Source organism: Callithrix jacchus, chromosome 17, assembly GCF_049354715.1.
Source record: "Callithrix jacchus isolate 240 chromosome 17, calJac240_pri, whole genome shotgun sequence".
Lineage (NCBI taxonomy): Eukaryota > Metazoa > Chordata > Mammalia > Primates > Cebidae > Callithrix > Callithrix jacchus.
Genome location: NC_133518.1, coordinates 77,238,138 through 77,255,038, shown reverse-complemented (window position 1 = coordinate 77,255,038; position 16,901 = coordinate 77,238,138). Strand labels below are relative to the sequence as shown.

Here is a 16,901-nt window from a genome sequence, read left to right as displayed (position 1 = left end):
AATCGCTTAAATCCAGGAAGCAGAAGTTACAGTGAACCGAGATCACACCACTGTACTCCAGCCTGGGAAACAGGGAAAGACGGTCTCAAAACAAACCAAAGACAAATATGGAGAGAGCATTACATTAATTTTTATGCATACATACAAACTTCCCTCACCCAGAACCTGTAGGCAAGCTGACAAGAGGGACAATGAATGTCTCTCAACGTGGGGAAGGGCCATTGCCTCTCCAGGGATTCCAGGAATAATCTGTGAGAAGAACACGGTCTCAAAAATAAAAACCTTAGCTCTACTGAATTTACCTACACTAATGGTAATAAAAGTCTACATTATCAGCCTCGGAAAAACATTCCTGAAGTGACCACCTAAATACAGGTAACCACTTACATCTATTTTCAGGACACATGTTCTCTACACAGAAAGGAAGCTCAGGAAACTCTCGAGTGAAGAGCAATATACACTACAGTGAACTTTAGAAGTACAATTCATGTCAAGACATGTATTTATTGTTATACTTTGATATGAAATCCCAGCTATTCTGATCTGGAATAAAAAACCAAAATAAATCACAACTTTTAGAAACTCGATGTTTATTTTCCATGAATCTTACATGTCGTTTAAGAGGCCACACAAGAACAGCTTAAGACCATTCAGTGGTTGCTCCTACCCATTCAGTGGCCTGAGCAGTAGGAGCTGCAGACCAGTCTTCCGTGGCAGGCTGGGCGCTCCAGTCTTCTGTTAAGAAAATACCAAAAAAGCCATCAGCGCTGTCCTCCAAGTAGGATTTTCCTTACCCCACTCCCAACAGCAATCTAACAGATGCTACAGCACGCTCGGGTGAGAACCTCTTAATGCTGGTATAAAAGCCAGAGATCATCAAAGTTAGAATGAAACTGGAAGTTGCAAAATAGCAGCCTGATGCACTTCTATCTTAACACATACCAGTAGGGAACTGCTGGATGGGCACAGAGGGCACCTGCACGCCTTCAGACCAGTCGGCAACCTCAGGCTGAGTAGCAGTGAACTCAGGAGCTGGAGCAGTCCATTCGCCCTGAAATTCCTCCTTGGTCACAGCCTTCTCAGCAGCAGCCTGCTCTTCTTTTTCAATCTGGTCATTAAAAAAAAGGGGCAGGGGAGACTTATAGGGACTGACAAATTTTGCTTCCTAGAAGCACAGACCAAGGTGTCCAATTTGCTTATGTAACCACAGGCTTCTGGAAAAGCTTACCTCTTCAGGATCTCTGTAGAAGTAGAGATCAGGCATGACCTCCCACGGGTGTTCACGGGAAATGGTGCCACGCATGCGCAAAACTTCCCGAGCCAGCATCCACCACATCAAACCCACTGAGTGAGCTCCCTGCCGAGAGTGGCAGATTATTAACAAGTGACACTTGGTCAAACCCAAACAGCAAGCACCCTCCTGGATCCTACAAGCACAGCCATCTCTTAGTTTAAAAACAACCGTAACAAGGAACATTATCATCAGGGACTCCCAACCTTGCCCGCACATTGGAATGACAGGGATTAAAAAAAGAAAAGCCATAAACAGTTTTCAGGACTTCACCCCACACAACGAAATGAGATCACTGGGAGAAATACCTAGACACTAGCATTAAAACAAAAACAAAAACACTCTGGGCAATTATTATGCACAACGAGGGTTTTCAGAACAGTTACAAATCAACCAATTTGAACCACATAACCCACCTTTTTAGAATCTTAAAGTAGAACCCATCAAGTTGGTGTGAAAACAGAAAGGCCAAGTGCCTGAGAGGCCTGAGCAAGAAACATGGACAAAGGCAGAAAATACACTGTTTTCCAAATGATTTCCTCTCTCCACAAAGCTGTCGTGCAGTAATGTTATACTGTAGCAAGAATTACTATCAAACTCCACTCATTGGGCCAGAGACCCTCATGGTGTTAGCGAAAAACTTGCCCCTCGTGTAGCACACTACCTACACTTGCGAGTTCATCGGCCAGTCAGCAGCCTCAACTCCAAGCTCTAACAATGTGCACAGGAAGTGTTTTTTTTCTACAGCACACATTCACAAACTCTAGATCATAAAATCGTTACCTTGTTGTTGCATGGGATGGCAATGTCCACATAGCGCAGAGGAGAATCTGTGTTACACAGAGCAATGGTAGGTAGGTTGACATAAGACGCCTCCGTGAGAGGCTGGTGGTCAGCCCTTGGGTCAGTGACCACAAGCAGCCGTGGCTCCCGGAAGGCTGCCTGGATCTGGTTAGTGAAGGTTCCAGGAGTAAAGCGGCCAGCAATTGGAGTGGCTCCAGTGGCAGCAGCAAACTTCAGCACAGCCCTCTTTGAACAATCAAAAGTTAGTAGTGCTCCAGAGATACTTCACAGCAACTCCCCAAATGCCGGCACCCAGTTCTGTAACCACATAAAAGGGCCTATCTAGCTAAAACCCTCAAATACCCACTTCCTCAAAAATGCAAGCATCAAAATTAAACACTGAAAGCATTAATTCTTCTGTTTTCTATATAAACTGAAAAGTACTTTAAAAACTACAGCCAGAAAACACCTTAGACATGCCCTCACCTCTAGGCCCTCTGCTTGGAATGCGCTTCGCACCCCCAGTCCTTCCCTCAGGTGTCTGGTTCACTGGCTTCCTCACATCTGGAGGCTCCAGAACCACACTTACCAGGCTCTAAGAACCAAGTGGGCGACTTTGTGAGTTAAACTGGGCGAGACACTCACATGCCTCCAAGTTCCTCATAGGGCTAAGTATTAAACACACCTAAAAGAACAATACCTGGCACCCAGCAAGCACTTCTGGGCTAATTTAATCACCACCACTCCATGTAAAGCAGGCAACACCAGCTTTCCTTAACCTCTTACTTCTCCAGAGATTTCCCCGTGTATTATAAAAGGCAGTCTTGTTTTTCTACTACATCCCAAGCACCTAGCAATACTACCTGGCCCCATCGAGATGCTCAGTATATTTCTGTCAAGCAAGCAAGTACTGTCACTCAGTTCATTCTACGGCAATCATCAAAACTGCCCCTCTTCTACTGTGTACCAAACTACGTGGTCCCAGCAACAAGTGAGTTTGAGGAATAACCCTCTGCAAAAACACTCACGGGAATCTGCCCTGTCAACACTATTGAAATAGAGTCCTGACCACACAATTTTTAAATCTGTCTTGTTGAGATGAATGAAATCCCTGTTACAACTCTTACAATTCAAGAAATCTACTAGTTTTCTCAACAGAAAGATTGTTAATGGAGCTGTGGCAAAAAAAAAGATTCAAGTTCTACTAATTAGCTTTTTTTTTTTTTTTTTTGAGACAAGTCTCACTGTCGCCAGGCTGGAGTGCAGTGGCTTGGCTCACTGCAACCTCCACCTCCCAGGTTCAAGCTATTCTGCCTCAGCCTCTAGAATAGTTGGGACTACAGGTGCGCACCACCATGCCCAGCTAATTTTTGTATTTTTAATAGAGACAGGGTTTTACCATGTTGGCCAGAACAGTCTTGATCTCTTGGCCTCGTGATCCACCCACCTTGGCCTCCCAAAGTGCTGGGATTACAGGCGTGAGCCACCATGCCCAGCCATTAACTAGTAATTTTTCAAAAATATAAATTAAGGTATTTTTCATTCGAGTTGGCAGATTCTTTTTTATTTTTTGAGACAAGGCCTCACTGTCACTCAGGCTGGAATGCAGTGGCACAGTCTCAGCTCACTGCTGCCTTGACCTTCTGGGTTCAAGCAATCCTCCCACTTCAGCTTCAGCTGAGACTGCGCACACTATCACACCCAGCTAGTTTTCCTTAATTTTAGTAGAGATGGGTTTTGCCACCTTGCCCAGGCTGGTCTTGAACTCTTGGGCTCAAGTAATCCACCCGCCTCAGCCTCACAAAGTACCTGTATTACAAGCATGAGTGACCCATGACCAGATTTTTACTGCAGCCCCGAACTCCTGGACTTGAGGGATCCTCTGCCTTAGCCTCTCAATTAACTGGGACAGCATGTCACTATGACTGAATAACTAAAATTCTTAAAAAAATTCTTGCATGAGACTTGGATAAAACAAAAACTAGTCTAAGAAAAGCTTTCCAAAAAATGTTGCAGTTGACATCAAATTTCTGCCCCAAAATTTCATCATTTCAAGGTAAAAACTTTTGACTATGGAAAAATGTGACAAGCCAATTAAATGGGATAATTTCTACATATTTAGTGGCATAAGTCTACACAAAATGAAAATATAAGTTTAACATAGTGCCAGATGCCCAACATTTATGTTGAAAAGGTCATATAGGCTGGGCGCAGTGGCTCAGACCTGTAATCCTAACACTTTGGGAGGCCAAGGCAGGAGGATGGAGTTCAAGACCAGCCTGGCCAACATGGTGAAACCATGTCTCTACTAAAAATACAAAAATGAGGCATGGTGGCACACACCTGTAATCTCAGCTACTCAGGAGGCTGAGACAGGAGAATAGCTTGAGCCCAGCAGGCAAAGATTGCAGTGAGCTCAGATCACACCACTGCACTCCAGCCTGGGCAATGGGTAACAGTGGGAGACTGTCTCTAAAAAGGAAAAGGACATCTAAGAGTAATCTCTATGGCTCAGTCCAACTTAAAATCTCTGAATAATTTTCTTTTACCTTTCTGTATTTCTCACAGTATCTGTAAGCTTTACTTCTATAATATAAAAACTAATCACTGTTCCACAAACCTGGCCAGTATTCCTGGAAGATATAACACTGACATCAGCAGGGTTTTCAATGGCAACAATGGCACGAGCTGCCAGGAGAAGCTTCTCCCAGGTCCTCTTCAGATTTATGATGTAGATGCCTAGGTGAAGGCAGAAGGATTTTTAACACTTGACCTGCTGTGAAAACATTCTTCACAGAAGTTTAGAGTATGTAGCAGTGACTCCTACCAAACTCCAGCCACAGAGGCAAGCTCTACTGGGGTTAGCGAGCTCCCTGCCATTACTGTAGCACACCTCCGACACTCGGAAGTTCATGGGCCAAGGCAGGCCTCCACCCCGAGCTTTAACAGTGTGCAGCCTGGATTGTTGGCTAAATCCATCTTTCCTTTCACTTTGCCTGTACCTATTGTCCATCAGCAATTCTTAAAAATACACTTTGTGAAGATTAAAAAAAGGGGGGGAATCCACTTCCTGGCTTTCTGCCACTCTTTCCCTTTTATCAGCAGCACTGATGCAAGATTTGCCCTGAAACTCCTTTACAAAATGCCACTCCCAAGTGCTTGGTAGCTTTATCTCTAAATTAAGTGTCTTAGCCAACTTAATGCCATCTGTCTTCTGATTCTTCTAAGCTGTATTCTTTATTCCCACCTCTTACCCCACTTTCCACTCAAGTCAGTCCAATAGCTGTAAAAGTACCTATGAAGTGAGGGCACTATGGGAGACATGACACACTCAGCTAATAAACTCTGTCACATTCATGACCCAACCCAAGTCCCATAATGCAGGCAACTGATGTTTTCTTCCCCTGAAGCAGAAATCTTTTCTTCCAGTAACAATCAGAACATTTACTTAGAGTATGTTTTCAACCTAGGGTTCTGGCTTCATTTGAGGAAGAGGACACAAAGAAATTACCCAGAACTAACCATCAGAATAACAAGGTGAGAATTTGTACTTCCAGCTGGAATAACAAAAAATGAAAGCAATGACTAACCATCACTTTTCCTTTTATAGATATACTGCTCCATCTGGAAGTCAAGGTTGGTGCCACCTAAGTGGGTTCCTGCTGCCAGGAACTTAAGGACATCCTCCTCCTTCATTTGCAGGACATCGAGGGCTCCGGACATCGTGAAAGTTTCCCTTTAAGTTACGACGGGAATCTGAAAGAAAAAAGCAATCTGTTTCTTTTCATTCCAGTGGGTAAGTGGGGTAGGGATACATCCTTAAAAGCAACCAAAGACTCCATCCGCTAGTGTCAGGCAGTGCATAGTGAAGGGGTTAAAAAAATAGGTTAATGTTAACAGACACAAGTCGTGTATTATACAACAGCAGCACATCTTACTGAGGAAATGGTGTGGACGGCAGAATAACGGAAGTAATAAACCTAGAGGAAGCCCCGCGCGGTGGCTCATGCCTGTAATCCCAGCACTTTGGGAGGCTGAGGTGGGCGGATCACCTGAGATTAGGAGTTCGAGACCAGCCTGACCAACATGGAGAAACCCCATCTCTACTAAAAATACAAAATTAGTCGGATATGGTGACACAGGCCTGTAATCCCAGCTACTCGGGAGGCTGAGGCAAGAGAATCGCTTGAACCCGGGAGGCGGAGGTTGCAGTGAGCCGAGATCGCCCCACTGCACTCCAGCCTGTCCAAGAGTGAAACTCCGTCTCAAAATAAACAAACAAACCTAGACGAAATTAGTGAATGCAAATTCAACACTTCTTGGTAGTGAAGAAAATCTGCGGATGCGCCAAGTTAACAGCTAGATATAAAGAAAGCAGCCACGTTTGGGCTATGCAAACTAAAGGCAAAAGTGTGAATGGTTTCAGACTGCAGGCGGTGCTTCGCCATTACTTCGTTGTGCTCTCACGACTTGTCTCAAAATCCAAGAACCTTAACTCCTGACCTGCACGGTTCAAACGGAAAACCCGACCAGTCCGAGTCGCTGGTGTCAATCGGCGCCTGAGCCTCGACTCACCGCCGTGTCGGGGGTCCGAAGGGATGGCAGCACGAGATGTTAGCCCGCTTCTACACCCCCAGCGACCCGCGGCCTGGGCTGAACCCCAGTTCCGAGCCTCCGCTGGATTGCGGCCTCACCCGCTCCCGCGGCAATGTGGGAATCCGCGGGCCCGAGCATGGCCACGTGAGGGCTGCAGGACCTAAAGGTGGCGCGCGCCGAGCAAGAGACAGACCCGGTCTTACCGCTTTCATTACTAGTCTTCGCATCCCTCATTTAAGCAGAAAAAGCCCATTCTTCTGGCCTTGGGAGGAGCCGGGGGTCGTCACAAGATACTCACCCAGAACAACGCCGTTTGGAGCCCTCGGCAGGTAGCGCGGAAAGGACAGGCCGCAGGAAGTGACGTTATTATATACTCCGTTGTCAGCCAATGGCAAAGAGGGTCGAGCGGAAAAAGGGCGGAGCCGAGGCTGAGCGCTGCCGGAACTGGGCTCCTTTTTCCGGAAGGCGGGCTTGCGGCGCCTGCGCGGTCTCTCGGGCTGTAGCCGATGGCGGCGGCTTGGTCGGATCTACAGGGCTTGTGATTTTGGGGTTTGTAGTGCCACAGCGACGCCCTGTGCCCTCTCCTACCCATAATTCCTGTCCAGAGCGTGGAACTGAAGCTGGCCAGCCAGGCAGGGCGTTCTTACCCAGCCCCTTGTACCTGCGAATTTGAGCGGCTTTCTCGCCTAAACTGCAGTTTCCTTACCTGAAACGTAGGAAGGTTTGTTCGACACAACAAACTTAAACGTTAGTTAAACAAAAACTTAAGACTTTCTTTTCTTTTCCTGGAGAACAGTTTAACAGGACGTAATTCACATTTAAATGTTCACTTGGAAATTTCACTGAAAAAGTTAAAAAGGACAAGGTGGAACAGGTGGTATGCATTCTATCATCCATCTGTCTATATATACTATATATATGTCATATATAGTATATATGGTATAGTATATATAGTATATCGTATACTACAAACAGTATATGTATAATATATACTACATACGGCATATGTATGATATAGTGTATACTATATACAGTATATGTATGATATATATAGTATACCATATACTAGGTACAGTATATCATATATACAGTATATTGCATATACTGTAGTATATCATGTATACTCTATACAGTATATAAAAATTACATAAAACTATATGATATAATTTTTTGGTAGAAAAATATATTTTAATCATAGATTATGATGTATGATACATAATATATAAATTACATAATTTTTATATAAAATGTATATAATATGTAATTTTTTAATTTATTTTAAATATTGAGAAAACTTGGGAACCATTGTAATTTTTTATATAAAATGTATATTATGTATTTAATTTTCTTTTTGGTAGAAGAAAAGTTTTACAATAGCTATCAGTAGGAGGAAAGATAAATGAGCGTGGTGCTTGCACCTGTAATCCCAGCACTTTGGAAGGCCAAGGTGGGTGGATTGCTTGATCTCAGAAGTTCAAGACCAACCTGGAAAACGTGGGGAGACCCTGTCTCCACAACAAGTACAAAAATTAACCAAGCGTGGTGGTGCATGCTTCTATCCCAGCTACACAGGAGGCTGAGGCTTGTGAGTGAAGGATAGCTTGAGCCCAGAGATCAAGGCTGCAGTGAGTGTGGCTGCACCACTGCATTCCAGCCTGGGCAACAGAGCCAAATCCTGTTTCCAAAAAAACAAACAAAAAATAGGAGTTAATTGAAGGGGCTTGGTGGCTGTAATCCCAGCACTTTGAAAGGTTGAATAACTCTCAGAAGAACTGATGGTTTGATAAGAGGAAACCCCTTTCGCTTGGCACTCATTCTCTGTCTTGCCGGCCGTGATGTAAGACTTCCTTTCACCTTCCACCACGATTGTGAGGCCTCTCTGGCCTCCTGTAGGTGGAACTTGAGTTGAATGAAACCTCTTTCTTTTGTAAATTACCTAGTCTCGAGTATGTTTTTTTTGTTGTTGTTGTTTGTTTGTTTTTTGAGACGTAGTCTTGCTCTTGTCACCATGCTAGAGTGCAATGGCACGATCTTGGCCCCCTTCAACCTCCGCCTCCTGGGTTCAAGCGATTCTTGTGTCTCAGCCCCCCGAGTAGCTGGGATTACAGGGACCCGCCACCATGCCCGGCTAATTTTTTTGTGTTTTTAGAAGGGACAGGGCTTCGCCACATTGGCCAGGCTGGTCTCCAACTCCTGACCTCATGATCCACCTGCCTCAGCCTCCCAAAGTGCTGGGATTACAGGTGTGAGCCACTGCAACTGGCCTCGGGTATGTCTTTATCAGCAGCGTCAAAACAAACTAATCCACTGCATCTCTTGAGAAGCCACATCTTCCCAGATTTATGGCAAATGGTCAACTGGTATGCAAGAACAGGACCCCCTATAAACACCAACTGGAGATGTGGCAAAAGGGATTCCAATGTTAGGTTTCTCACTGCAACATCTAAAACCTTGGCCACTTGAAGGTACTCATTAAAAATGCAGGTTCCTCTCTTGGGCCTGCTGAGTCAGTCTGATTTCTGAGCCCACCCCAGAATGAACTCTTAAACCCTGATGGCCACCCTCCCATATGACAGCACATCTCCTGCAAGTGGCTCTGCAGCTCCTCTGTGGCCAGTGTGATCTTCTGAGGAGCTTGGAAACACTCAGACTGTAGCACAGGTCACCCCCAGGCTGCCCTGCTTCATCACCCAACAAGGCTGAAGTTCCTGGGGCTCGAGGGACAAATTCAGAGAAGTCATGGCCCCTTGCTGCTAATGCCTCCCACTCTACTCTTTGTTTTGGAAAGAGGAGGCATTCAATTTGTACGCAAAGACTCAGGCCACAAGCCTCCTCAGAGCAAGGCCCCCGAGTCCCAAAACAAAGCCTTCTCCCCGTACCCAAAAAAAGTGCTCCTGCTTAAACCTTTAAGTGTGGATTGGGATTGCTGAGTAGTGAATGCAGCTCTGCGGGGTTCTTCCAGGGGTCTCAGCCTTGGCATTGTAATCACCCGGGGAGCTTTAAAAACCTTGTACCTAGGCTGAATATATCAGAATCTCTGAGTGAAACTCAAGCATCAGTAGCTTTTTTTTTTTTTGAGGCAGAGTCACTCAGTCACCCAGGCTGGAGTGCAGTGCAGTGGCATGGTCTCCGCCTACTGTAACCTCTGCCTCCTGGGGTTCAAGCAGTTCCCTTGCCCCAATCTCCCAAGTAGCGGGGACTACAGGTGCATGCTGCCATGCCCAGCTAAGTTTTTGTATTTTAGTAGAGATGGGATTTTACCATATTGTCCAGGCTGGTATTGAACTCCTGAGCTCAGGTAATCCACCCGCCTCAGCCTCCCAAAGTGCTATGATTACAGGCGTGAGCCACTGCAACCAGCTGCATCAAAGGCTTTTAAAGCTCCTATAGGAACTTCCCCTCTACCCTTTGAATGTTCACTGCTAAAATAAACTGGCAATAGACAAATTAACAGGAGAAAAAACATACACATTTATTAATAGGCTTATGCGCAGGAGCCATACAAAATGTAAGACTCAAAGAAGGACTCGATGGCTGAAGCTTAAATAGCATTTACTTCACAGGGAAGGGAGATGGGGTTGTCAACAATTTAGAGGGTTAGGATATGAATGAGTTCAAAGAACAGAAAGTTTGCCTGGGACAAAGTTCCTCTGAGCTCTGGGGGAAATGGCAGCAAATTACAGTAAGGTAAGGGGAGGAACTTCACTATGACCAAAGGTTTCCTTATAAGGCAGATAATGTCTCCTGGATAATCTCTCAGAGCTGCCCTCAGAAAAATAGATGAAGAGTCTGTCTGGGCATGGTGATAACTTTTAGTCTTTTCTCTTCCCAGTGGTTAATATTTCCTGGTTACCTGATAAGATTCCTAGGGAGGAAGTTTTAAGACTATTGTGTTGGCTGGGTGTGGTGGCGCACACCTGCAATTCCAGCACTTTGGGAGGCTGAGGTGGGTGGATCACAAGGTCAGAAGTTCAAGACCAGCCTGGCCAACACGGTGAAACCCCGTCTCTATTAAAAACAATAATAATAAAAAAGACTATTGTGTTTATTCTGGAGTAACTTTCCTTGTTCAAATAAGGGAACTTCGGACAAAGCCCCTTCAGTTGCTTTGAGAAAGAGGGGATTGAGAGATGGCGTCAGGGGAAGATCAGAAAGAAACCTTGGTTCTGAGGCTTATTTCAGAGGCCTAAGTTTTCTTTAATTCAAAGCACTGAGCATGCCAAAGTGCCCTATTTGTATCATTTTCTAAGCCCCAACATTTTCCAGATGTTTCCAATGTGCAGCCATATTGAGTTTAAAAACTACAATCTTAGATTCTAGAGTATTTATTTATTTATTTATTTGAGACAGGGTCTCACTCTGGAGTGCAATGGTGTGATCTTGGCTCACTGCAACCTCTGCCTCCCGGGCTCAAGCAATTCTCCTGCCTCGGCCTCCTGAGTAGCTGGGACTGCAGGCATGTACCATGTTTGGCTAATCTTTGTATTTTTGGTAAAGATGGCATTTTCCTTTGCTGGCCAGGCTGGTCTTGAACCCCTAACCTCAGGTGATCCGCCCACCTCAGCTTCCCAAAGTGCTAGGATTATAGGCATAAGCCACTGCGCCCGGCCTAGAGTATTTCTTGACTACCTAAGCTAATGGCTCCCATGAGCAGAAGGGTGCTTAGAAGCTGAAGAACACCTAGATGCTGTTGCATTGAGGCAGCTTTTTTTGAGGGAGTCGTGACAAAAGCTGAGATTTGAGATACAATGGGTCGTTAAATTATTTTTCTTTTTTCTTTCTTTTTTTTTTTTTTGAGACAGAGTCTCTGTGGCCCAGGCTGGAGTGCAGTGGTGCAATTGCAACTCGCTGCAACCTCTGCCTCCCAGATTGAAGCAATTCTTGTGCCTCAGCTACCCAAATAGCTGGGACTACGGGTATACACCACTACACCTGGCTAATTTTTTATAATTTTAGTAGAGACAGTTTTGCCATGTTGGCCAGGCTGGTCATGAACTCCTGACCTCAAGTGATCCACCTTCCTTGGCCTCCCAAACTGTTGGGTTTATAGGTGTGAGCCACCGTGCCCTGCTGGTTGTTAAATTTAATGTCAACAATAAGTTAGAAGGCCAGGCATGGTGGTGCACACCTGTAATCCCAGCACTTTGGGAAGCTGAGCTGGGCAGATCCCTTGAGCCCAGTAGTTCAAGACCAGCCTTGGCAACATGGCAAAACCCTATCTCTCTGTTTCTACTAAAAATACAAAAAAATTAGCTGGGTGTGGTACTGCATGCCTATAGTCCCAGCTACTTGGGAGGCTGAGGTGGGAGAATTGCTTGATTCTTGGAGGTCAAGGTTGCAGTGAGCTGAGATTGTGCCACTGCACTCCAGCCTATGGAATAGAGACCCTGTCTTTAAAAAAACCAACAAGTTATAAATGCACACGGCTCAGCCAGGAGTATATGGAAAGGGCATAAGGCATAACCTTGGTGAGCAGATTTCAGTTTTGCAACCTCTCAGCGTCACTGCTGGGTTCCCTGTTTTGATTGGGCCCTCAGAACTGACTCACTGGAACCTTAGTTTGCCTCAAAATTATTTATCCTTTCTAACTGCTGGTTAAAGAAATTTCAGCCTCTCCTCATTTCTCTTGGGAATAAGCAACTGAATGAAGTTAACAGAACGTTTCATTTGCACTCACAAATTTGCCAAGTGAGAAACCCTCTTATGCCTTTTCAGACTTTCCACTGCTTAGTATCTCTGGTCTTTCCTCCACCTAAGAAATTGGATAGACCTTGGTCAGGCGCGGTGGCTCACGCCTATAATCCCAGCACTCTGGGAGGCCGAGGCGGGTGGATCACGAGGTCAAGAGATCGAGACCATCCTGGTCAACAAGGTGAAACCCGTCTCTACTAAAAATACAAAAAGTCAGCTGGGCATGGTGGTGCGCGCCTGTAGTCCCAGCTACTCGGGAGGCTGAGGCAGGAGAATTGCTTGAACCCAGGAGGCGGAGGTTGCGGTGAGCCGAGATCGCACCATTGCACTCCAGCCTGGGTAACAGTGAAACTCCATCTCAAAAAAAAAAAGAAATTGGATAGACCTAAACAGTCAAGCCATCCAAGCTAACGTCCTGTTTATAGAACATATGTGAAACAGAGGAATGAGCTAAAACCATCAGAAAACAAAATTCAGAAAATGGGAAATTTTACAGGATACTGGGGCCAAGAAAGTGTTCCCTCAAAGACTGGCCCTTGGGTATGCCTACAGAGGCGTTGACACTACTTGAGAATTGAGGTTCCCCTAAGCTCATCTTGTTCTTCCAGCTCCTCAGTCCCTACAAAGACAATGTAGGACAAAAAAAAGTGGGGAGAATGGGTGGTGTCCTGGAACAGAGGGTTTTGTTTTTGTTTTTTGAGATAGGGCCTTTCTCTGTCACCTTGGCCGGAGTGCAGTGGCCTGATTACAGCTCAGTGCAGCCTTGACTTCCAGGGCTTAAGTGATTCTCCTGCCTCAGCCTTCTGAGCAGCTGGAACTAGAGATGGCACCTCAGCACGGTTGGCTAATTTTTCAATTTTTATGTAGAGACAGGGTTTGACTATGCCTAGGCTCATCTCGAATTGCTGAGCCCAAGCGACCCATCAGCCTTGCCTTCCCAAAGGGCTGGACCTACAGGCATGAGCCACTGCCCCCAGCCTAGAGATTTTTTTTGTATTTTTTTTTTTTTTTAGTATATAGGGTTTCACCATGTTGTCCAGGCTGGTCTCGCACTCCTGACCTTGTGATCCACCTGCCTCTGCCTCCCAGAGTGCTGGGATTACAGGTATGAGCCACTGCACTTGGCCAAGCCTAGAGATTTTTAAAACCAACTGCCAGCAAAGTGTGGTGGCTCACACCTGTAATCCCAATCCTTTGGGAGGCTGAGGCAGGAGAATCACTTGAGGCTAGGAGTTTGAGACCAGCCTGGGCAACATTGCGAGATCTTGTCTCTACAAAAAAATTTTTTAGAAAGTGGCTCAGTGTGGTGGCGTGCACCTGTAGTCCCAGCTACTTGGGAGGCTGAGGTGGGAGGATTGCTTGAGCCTAGGGAGGTCAAGGTTGCAGTGAGCCATGATCGTCCCACTACACTGCATCCTGGGTGACAGAACAAGACCGTGTCTTTAAAACATAATAAAAAACTAAATGCCTTGTGTGGACCTTGTTTGAATTGATTGAAATAAACCAACTCTAAAAAATCATTTCTGAGATAATCTGGGAAATATGAATATGGGTGATATGCAAAAAATATGTTAAAATTTTCCAGGTGGGGTAATGACATTGTGCTTATGTAAAAAAAAGTCTACAGTTTTTAGAGATGCATTTTGAAGTCTGCAAGGGTGAAATGATGTGATGCCTGGGATCTGCCTCTAAAAGCTTCATAAAAGAAAGAAAAGGGGTGGGGGGCAGGGGCAGAGTTGGGAGAAGCAGGTGTGGCAAAATCTCGGCAATTGCTCCATCTGAGCATATGAATGAAGGGCTAGTGGGCCGTTGGCTCTCCTATTGTGATGGCTTGAAAGATTTCATAATCATGTATTCTTAGAAAGCGAGTGTAATGCAGCTTGAAACCTTTGCTTCTGTATCTTTTGGCTCTAGCCCTGCACTGCCTTATCTTTAGTCACCAGAAGACTATTTTCCTCCCATAGAGCTCTAAGTGCTTTAAGTCTAAGACAGCCAAGAAGGAACCATTAAAAAAAGGGGGGGGGGCGGGCAATGGGCAGTGTTTCCACGCTGACTAGTCAGTTCCTTTCCGAGCTTTAATACTGAGACTGTGAGACAGGAAAAAACAGGCCCCTTGCCACGGGAATCGGGATTCACAAGACAAATTTTCTACCCCATGTTTAGAGAAAACTAGATGACTTCTCCTGATTTATCATGTTTATTTGCTCCCCTAAAAAACAAATGAAGAAAATGTGAGGGGAATCTGGTGGCTGAAATTCACCTGCCAACCTAAGGCCAGGAAATTTGCATTGGGAAGAAGCCCGTCTCTCTTGGTTTTATCTCTACCCCTCCTCCCTAAGAGGCCTCACTGGCATTAGCTTCCCTGCGCCCAGGATGGGGGTCAAAGGAAGCTGAGGAGGCAAAGGACATGGGAACCTGCTCCAGAGTCTAAGTTCTTAGGAGGCAGCCGCTCCATCCACCTGTCCTTCCCCTCCTTTCCCATCCTGAATTCTCCTCTGCTTCCCACAGCATGAGGCCTCACAACTTACAGGTCACAGCACTGGAGGCGTGGGTGCCACTGTAAGATTACGACTCTGCTTCATCCTCTCCCACACCCCTACCCAAACTACTATTTTAAATATGGTGTTTTAACCTAAAACCTAAAGTATAAATTGATTTTAACTTACACATCAAGTAAACTTAATCTGTTACAGGTTTGTGTCCCACAAATGATATGTTGGCATTCTAACCCCTAATACCTGCGAATGTGACCCTATTTGGAAATCGGGCCTAACAGATGTGATCAAATGAAAATGAGGTCATACTGGATTAGGATGGGCCCTAAACCAATACCTGTGTCTTTAAGAGAGACATTTGGACACAGAAACAGATACACAAGGGAAAAGGTACGTGAAGACAGAGGCAGAGATTGGAGTGATGCACTTAAAAGCCAAGGAACACCAGCCACCACTAGGAGGGCCAGCAGGCAAACCGTGACTGCCCTGGAGCCTCCAGGAGTGCAGCGCTGACACGTTGATTTCAGACTTCTGGCCTCCAGATTGAGCGTCATAAACCATTCAATTTGTGGTAATTTGTTGTGGCTGTCCTATGAAGCTAATACATTCCAGGAATATTTATTCCTTAACTCTCACCACCACCTGAGGAGGCAGGAAATATTGTTAGCCCCATTTCTGGCTGGGCGCGGTGGCTTACGACTGTAATCCCAGCACTTTGGAAGGCCAAGATGGGCTGATCACTTGAGGTCAGGAGCTCAAGACCAGTCTGGCCAACATGGTAAAACCCCTTCTCTACTAAAAATAGAAAAGATTAGCTGGGCATGGTGACATCTGCCTGTAGTCCCAGCCTGTCAGAAACCTGAGGTGGGAGAATTGCTTGAACCCAGGAGGTGGAGGTTGCAGCGAGCTGCGATTGTGCCATTGCACTTCAGTCGGCGACAGAGCGAGACTTTGTTGCCCATCTCCTCAAAAAAACTCAAACTAATCACATTTCCTAGGCACAGTTTCAGTACCATGCCTAAGTATGTGGCGAACGAGTAGCTTTCAACCTGGGCTGCCTGGATCAGAGCCCATGTTCTTAACCAGGAGAACAACATATACCCCCACTTTTGCTTCTTGCTAAGTAATGGCTGTTTCTGATTTTTTTTTCTTTTTCCTGAGATGAGTCTCATTCTGTCCTCCAGGCTGGAGTGCGGTGGCATGATCTGCAACCTACACCTCCCGGGTTCAAGCGATTCTCCTGCCTCAGCCTCCTGAGTAGCTGGGATTACAGTCGTGCCTCAGGACGACGGCTAATTTTTGTATTTTTAACAGAGATGGGGTTTTGCTGTTTTGGCCAAGCTGGTCTTGAACTCCTGGCCACAAGTGTTCCACCTGCCTCAGCTTCCCAAAGTGCTAGAATTACAGGAACGAGCCACTGCACTCAGCCATCTTTCCTGAATTTTGTTTTTTGAGACAGCATCTCACTCTGTCACTCAGGCTGGAGTGTAGTGGCACAATTTTGGCTCACTGCAACTTCTGCCTCCCGGGTTCACGTGATTCTTGTGCCTCAGCCTCCCAAGTGGCTGGAATTCCAGGCGCGTGCCACCACACCTAGCTCATTTTTGTATTTTTAGTAGAGATGGTTTTACCATGTTGGCCAGGCTGGTCTTGAACTCCTGATCTCATGTGATCTGCCCACCTCGGCCTCCCAAAGTGTGGGGGTTACAGGCATGAGCCACCCTACCCAGTCTACAGACTGGATTTACACGAAGTATCCAGAGAAGGCTAATTTATGAAGACAGAAAGTACATCAGTGGTGGCCTCGGGCTGGGAATGAGGATTAATTGCAAATGGCATGAGATCTGTTTGGGGAATAAAAACGTTCTCAAACTGATGGATAGTGACGGTATAGCATCATTCAGTAAAGCTGTTTTTTTTTTTTTTTAGATTAGGTTTTAGGGACCTACATAGGTCAAGAACCAGCCCCCCTAAAACTATTTTAGGAAAGGGTTCAGTCCTTTTTTACAAGGCACAAGTAAGGAAAAAAGAAGTATGACAACACC

At 45.6% G+C, this 16,901-nt stretch overlaps 1 protein-coding gene and 2 non-coding genes across 4 annotated transcripts; all 3 read right to left on the bottom strand.

Moving 5' to 3' along the window:
* Positions 1 to 471: 471 nt before the first annotated feature.
* On the bottom strand, positions 472 to 7,015 carry RPSA (ribosomal protein SA). Of its 2 annotated transcripts, XM_078354692.1 has the most exons (8): positions 6,969 to 7,015; positions 6,650 to 6,830; positions 5,665 to 5,830; positions 4,695 to 4,813; positions 2,075 to 2,320; positions 1,229 to 1,357; positions 943 to 1,108; positions 472 to 735 (listed from the first exon to the last, which is right to left on the bottom strand). In XM_078354692.1, exons 3-8 carry the CDS (start codon positions 5,795 to 5,797, stop codon positions 641 to 643), a joined length of 888 nt encoding a protein of 295 aa, XP_078210818.1. In that variant the 5' UTR covers positions 5,798 to 5,830; positions 6,650 to 6,830; positions 6,969 to 7,015; the 3' UTR covers positions 472 to 640. The 2 variants fall into 2 exon arrangements, with proteins under 2 accessions (XP_078210818.1, XP_078210817.1); XM_078354691.1 differs by lacking the exon at positions 6,650 to 6,830.
* LOC118149049 (small nucleolar RNA SNORA62/SNORA6 family) lies at positions 1,864 to 2,017 on the bottom strand. Its single transcript, XR_004736216.1, has one exon. It is a non-coding gene; the product is annotated as a small nucleolar RNA SNORA62/SNORA6 family (small nucleolar RNA).
* Positions 4,881 to 5,031, bottom strand: LOC118149051 (small nucleolar RNA SNORA62/SNORA6 family). The gene has a single exon (XR_004736218.1). It is a non-coding gene; the product is annotated as a small nucleolar RNA SNORA62/SNORA6 family (small nucleolar RNA).
* Positions 7,016 to 16,901: the final 9,886 nt, after the last annotated feature.

Bases quoted from the DNA above. Each gene is read 5' to 3' on its own strand.
- RPSA (XM_078354692.1), bottom strand. From the start codon at position 5,797: ATGTCCGGAGCCCTCGATGTCCTGCAAATGAAGGAGGAGGATGTCCTT. The intron at 1,358-2,074 runs GTAACGATTTTA...CACTCTCGGCAG, and splicing joins CCATCCCATGCAACAACAAG to GGAGCTCACTCAGTGGGTTT. The intron at 736-942 runs GTATGTGTTAAG...TTTTCTTAACAG, and splicing joins CATCCAGCAGTTCCCTACTG to AAGACTGGAGCGCCCAGCCT.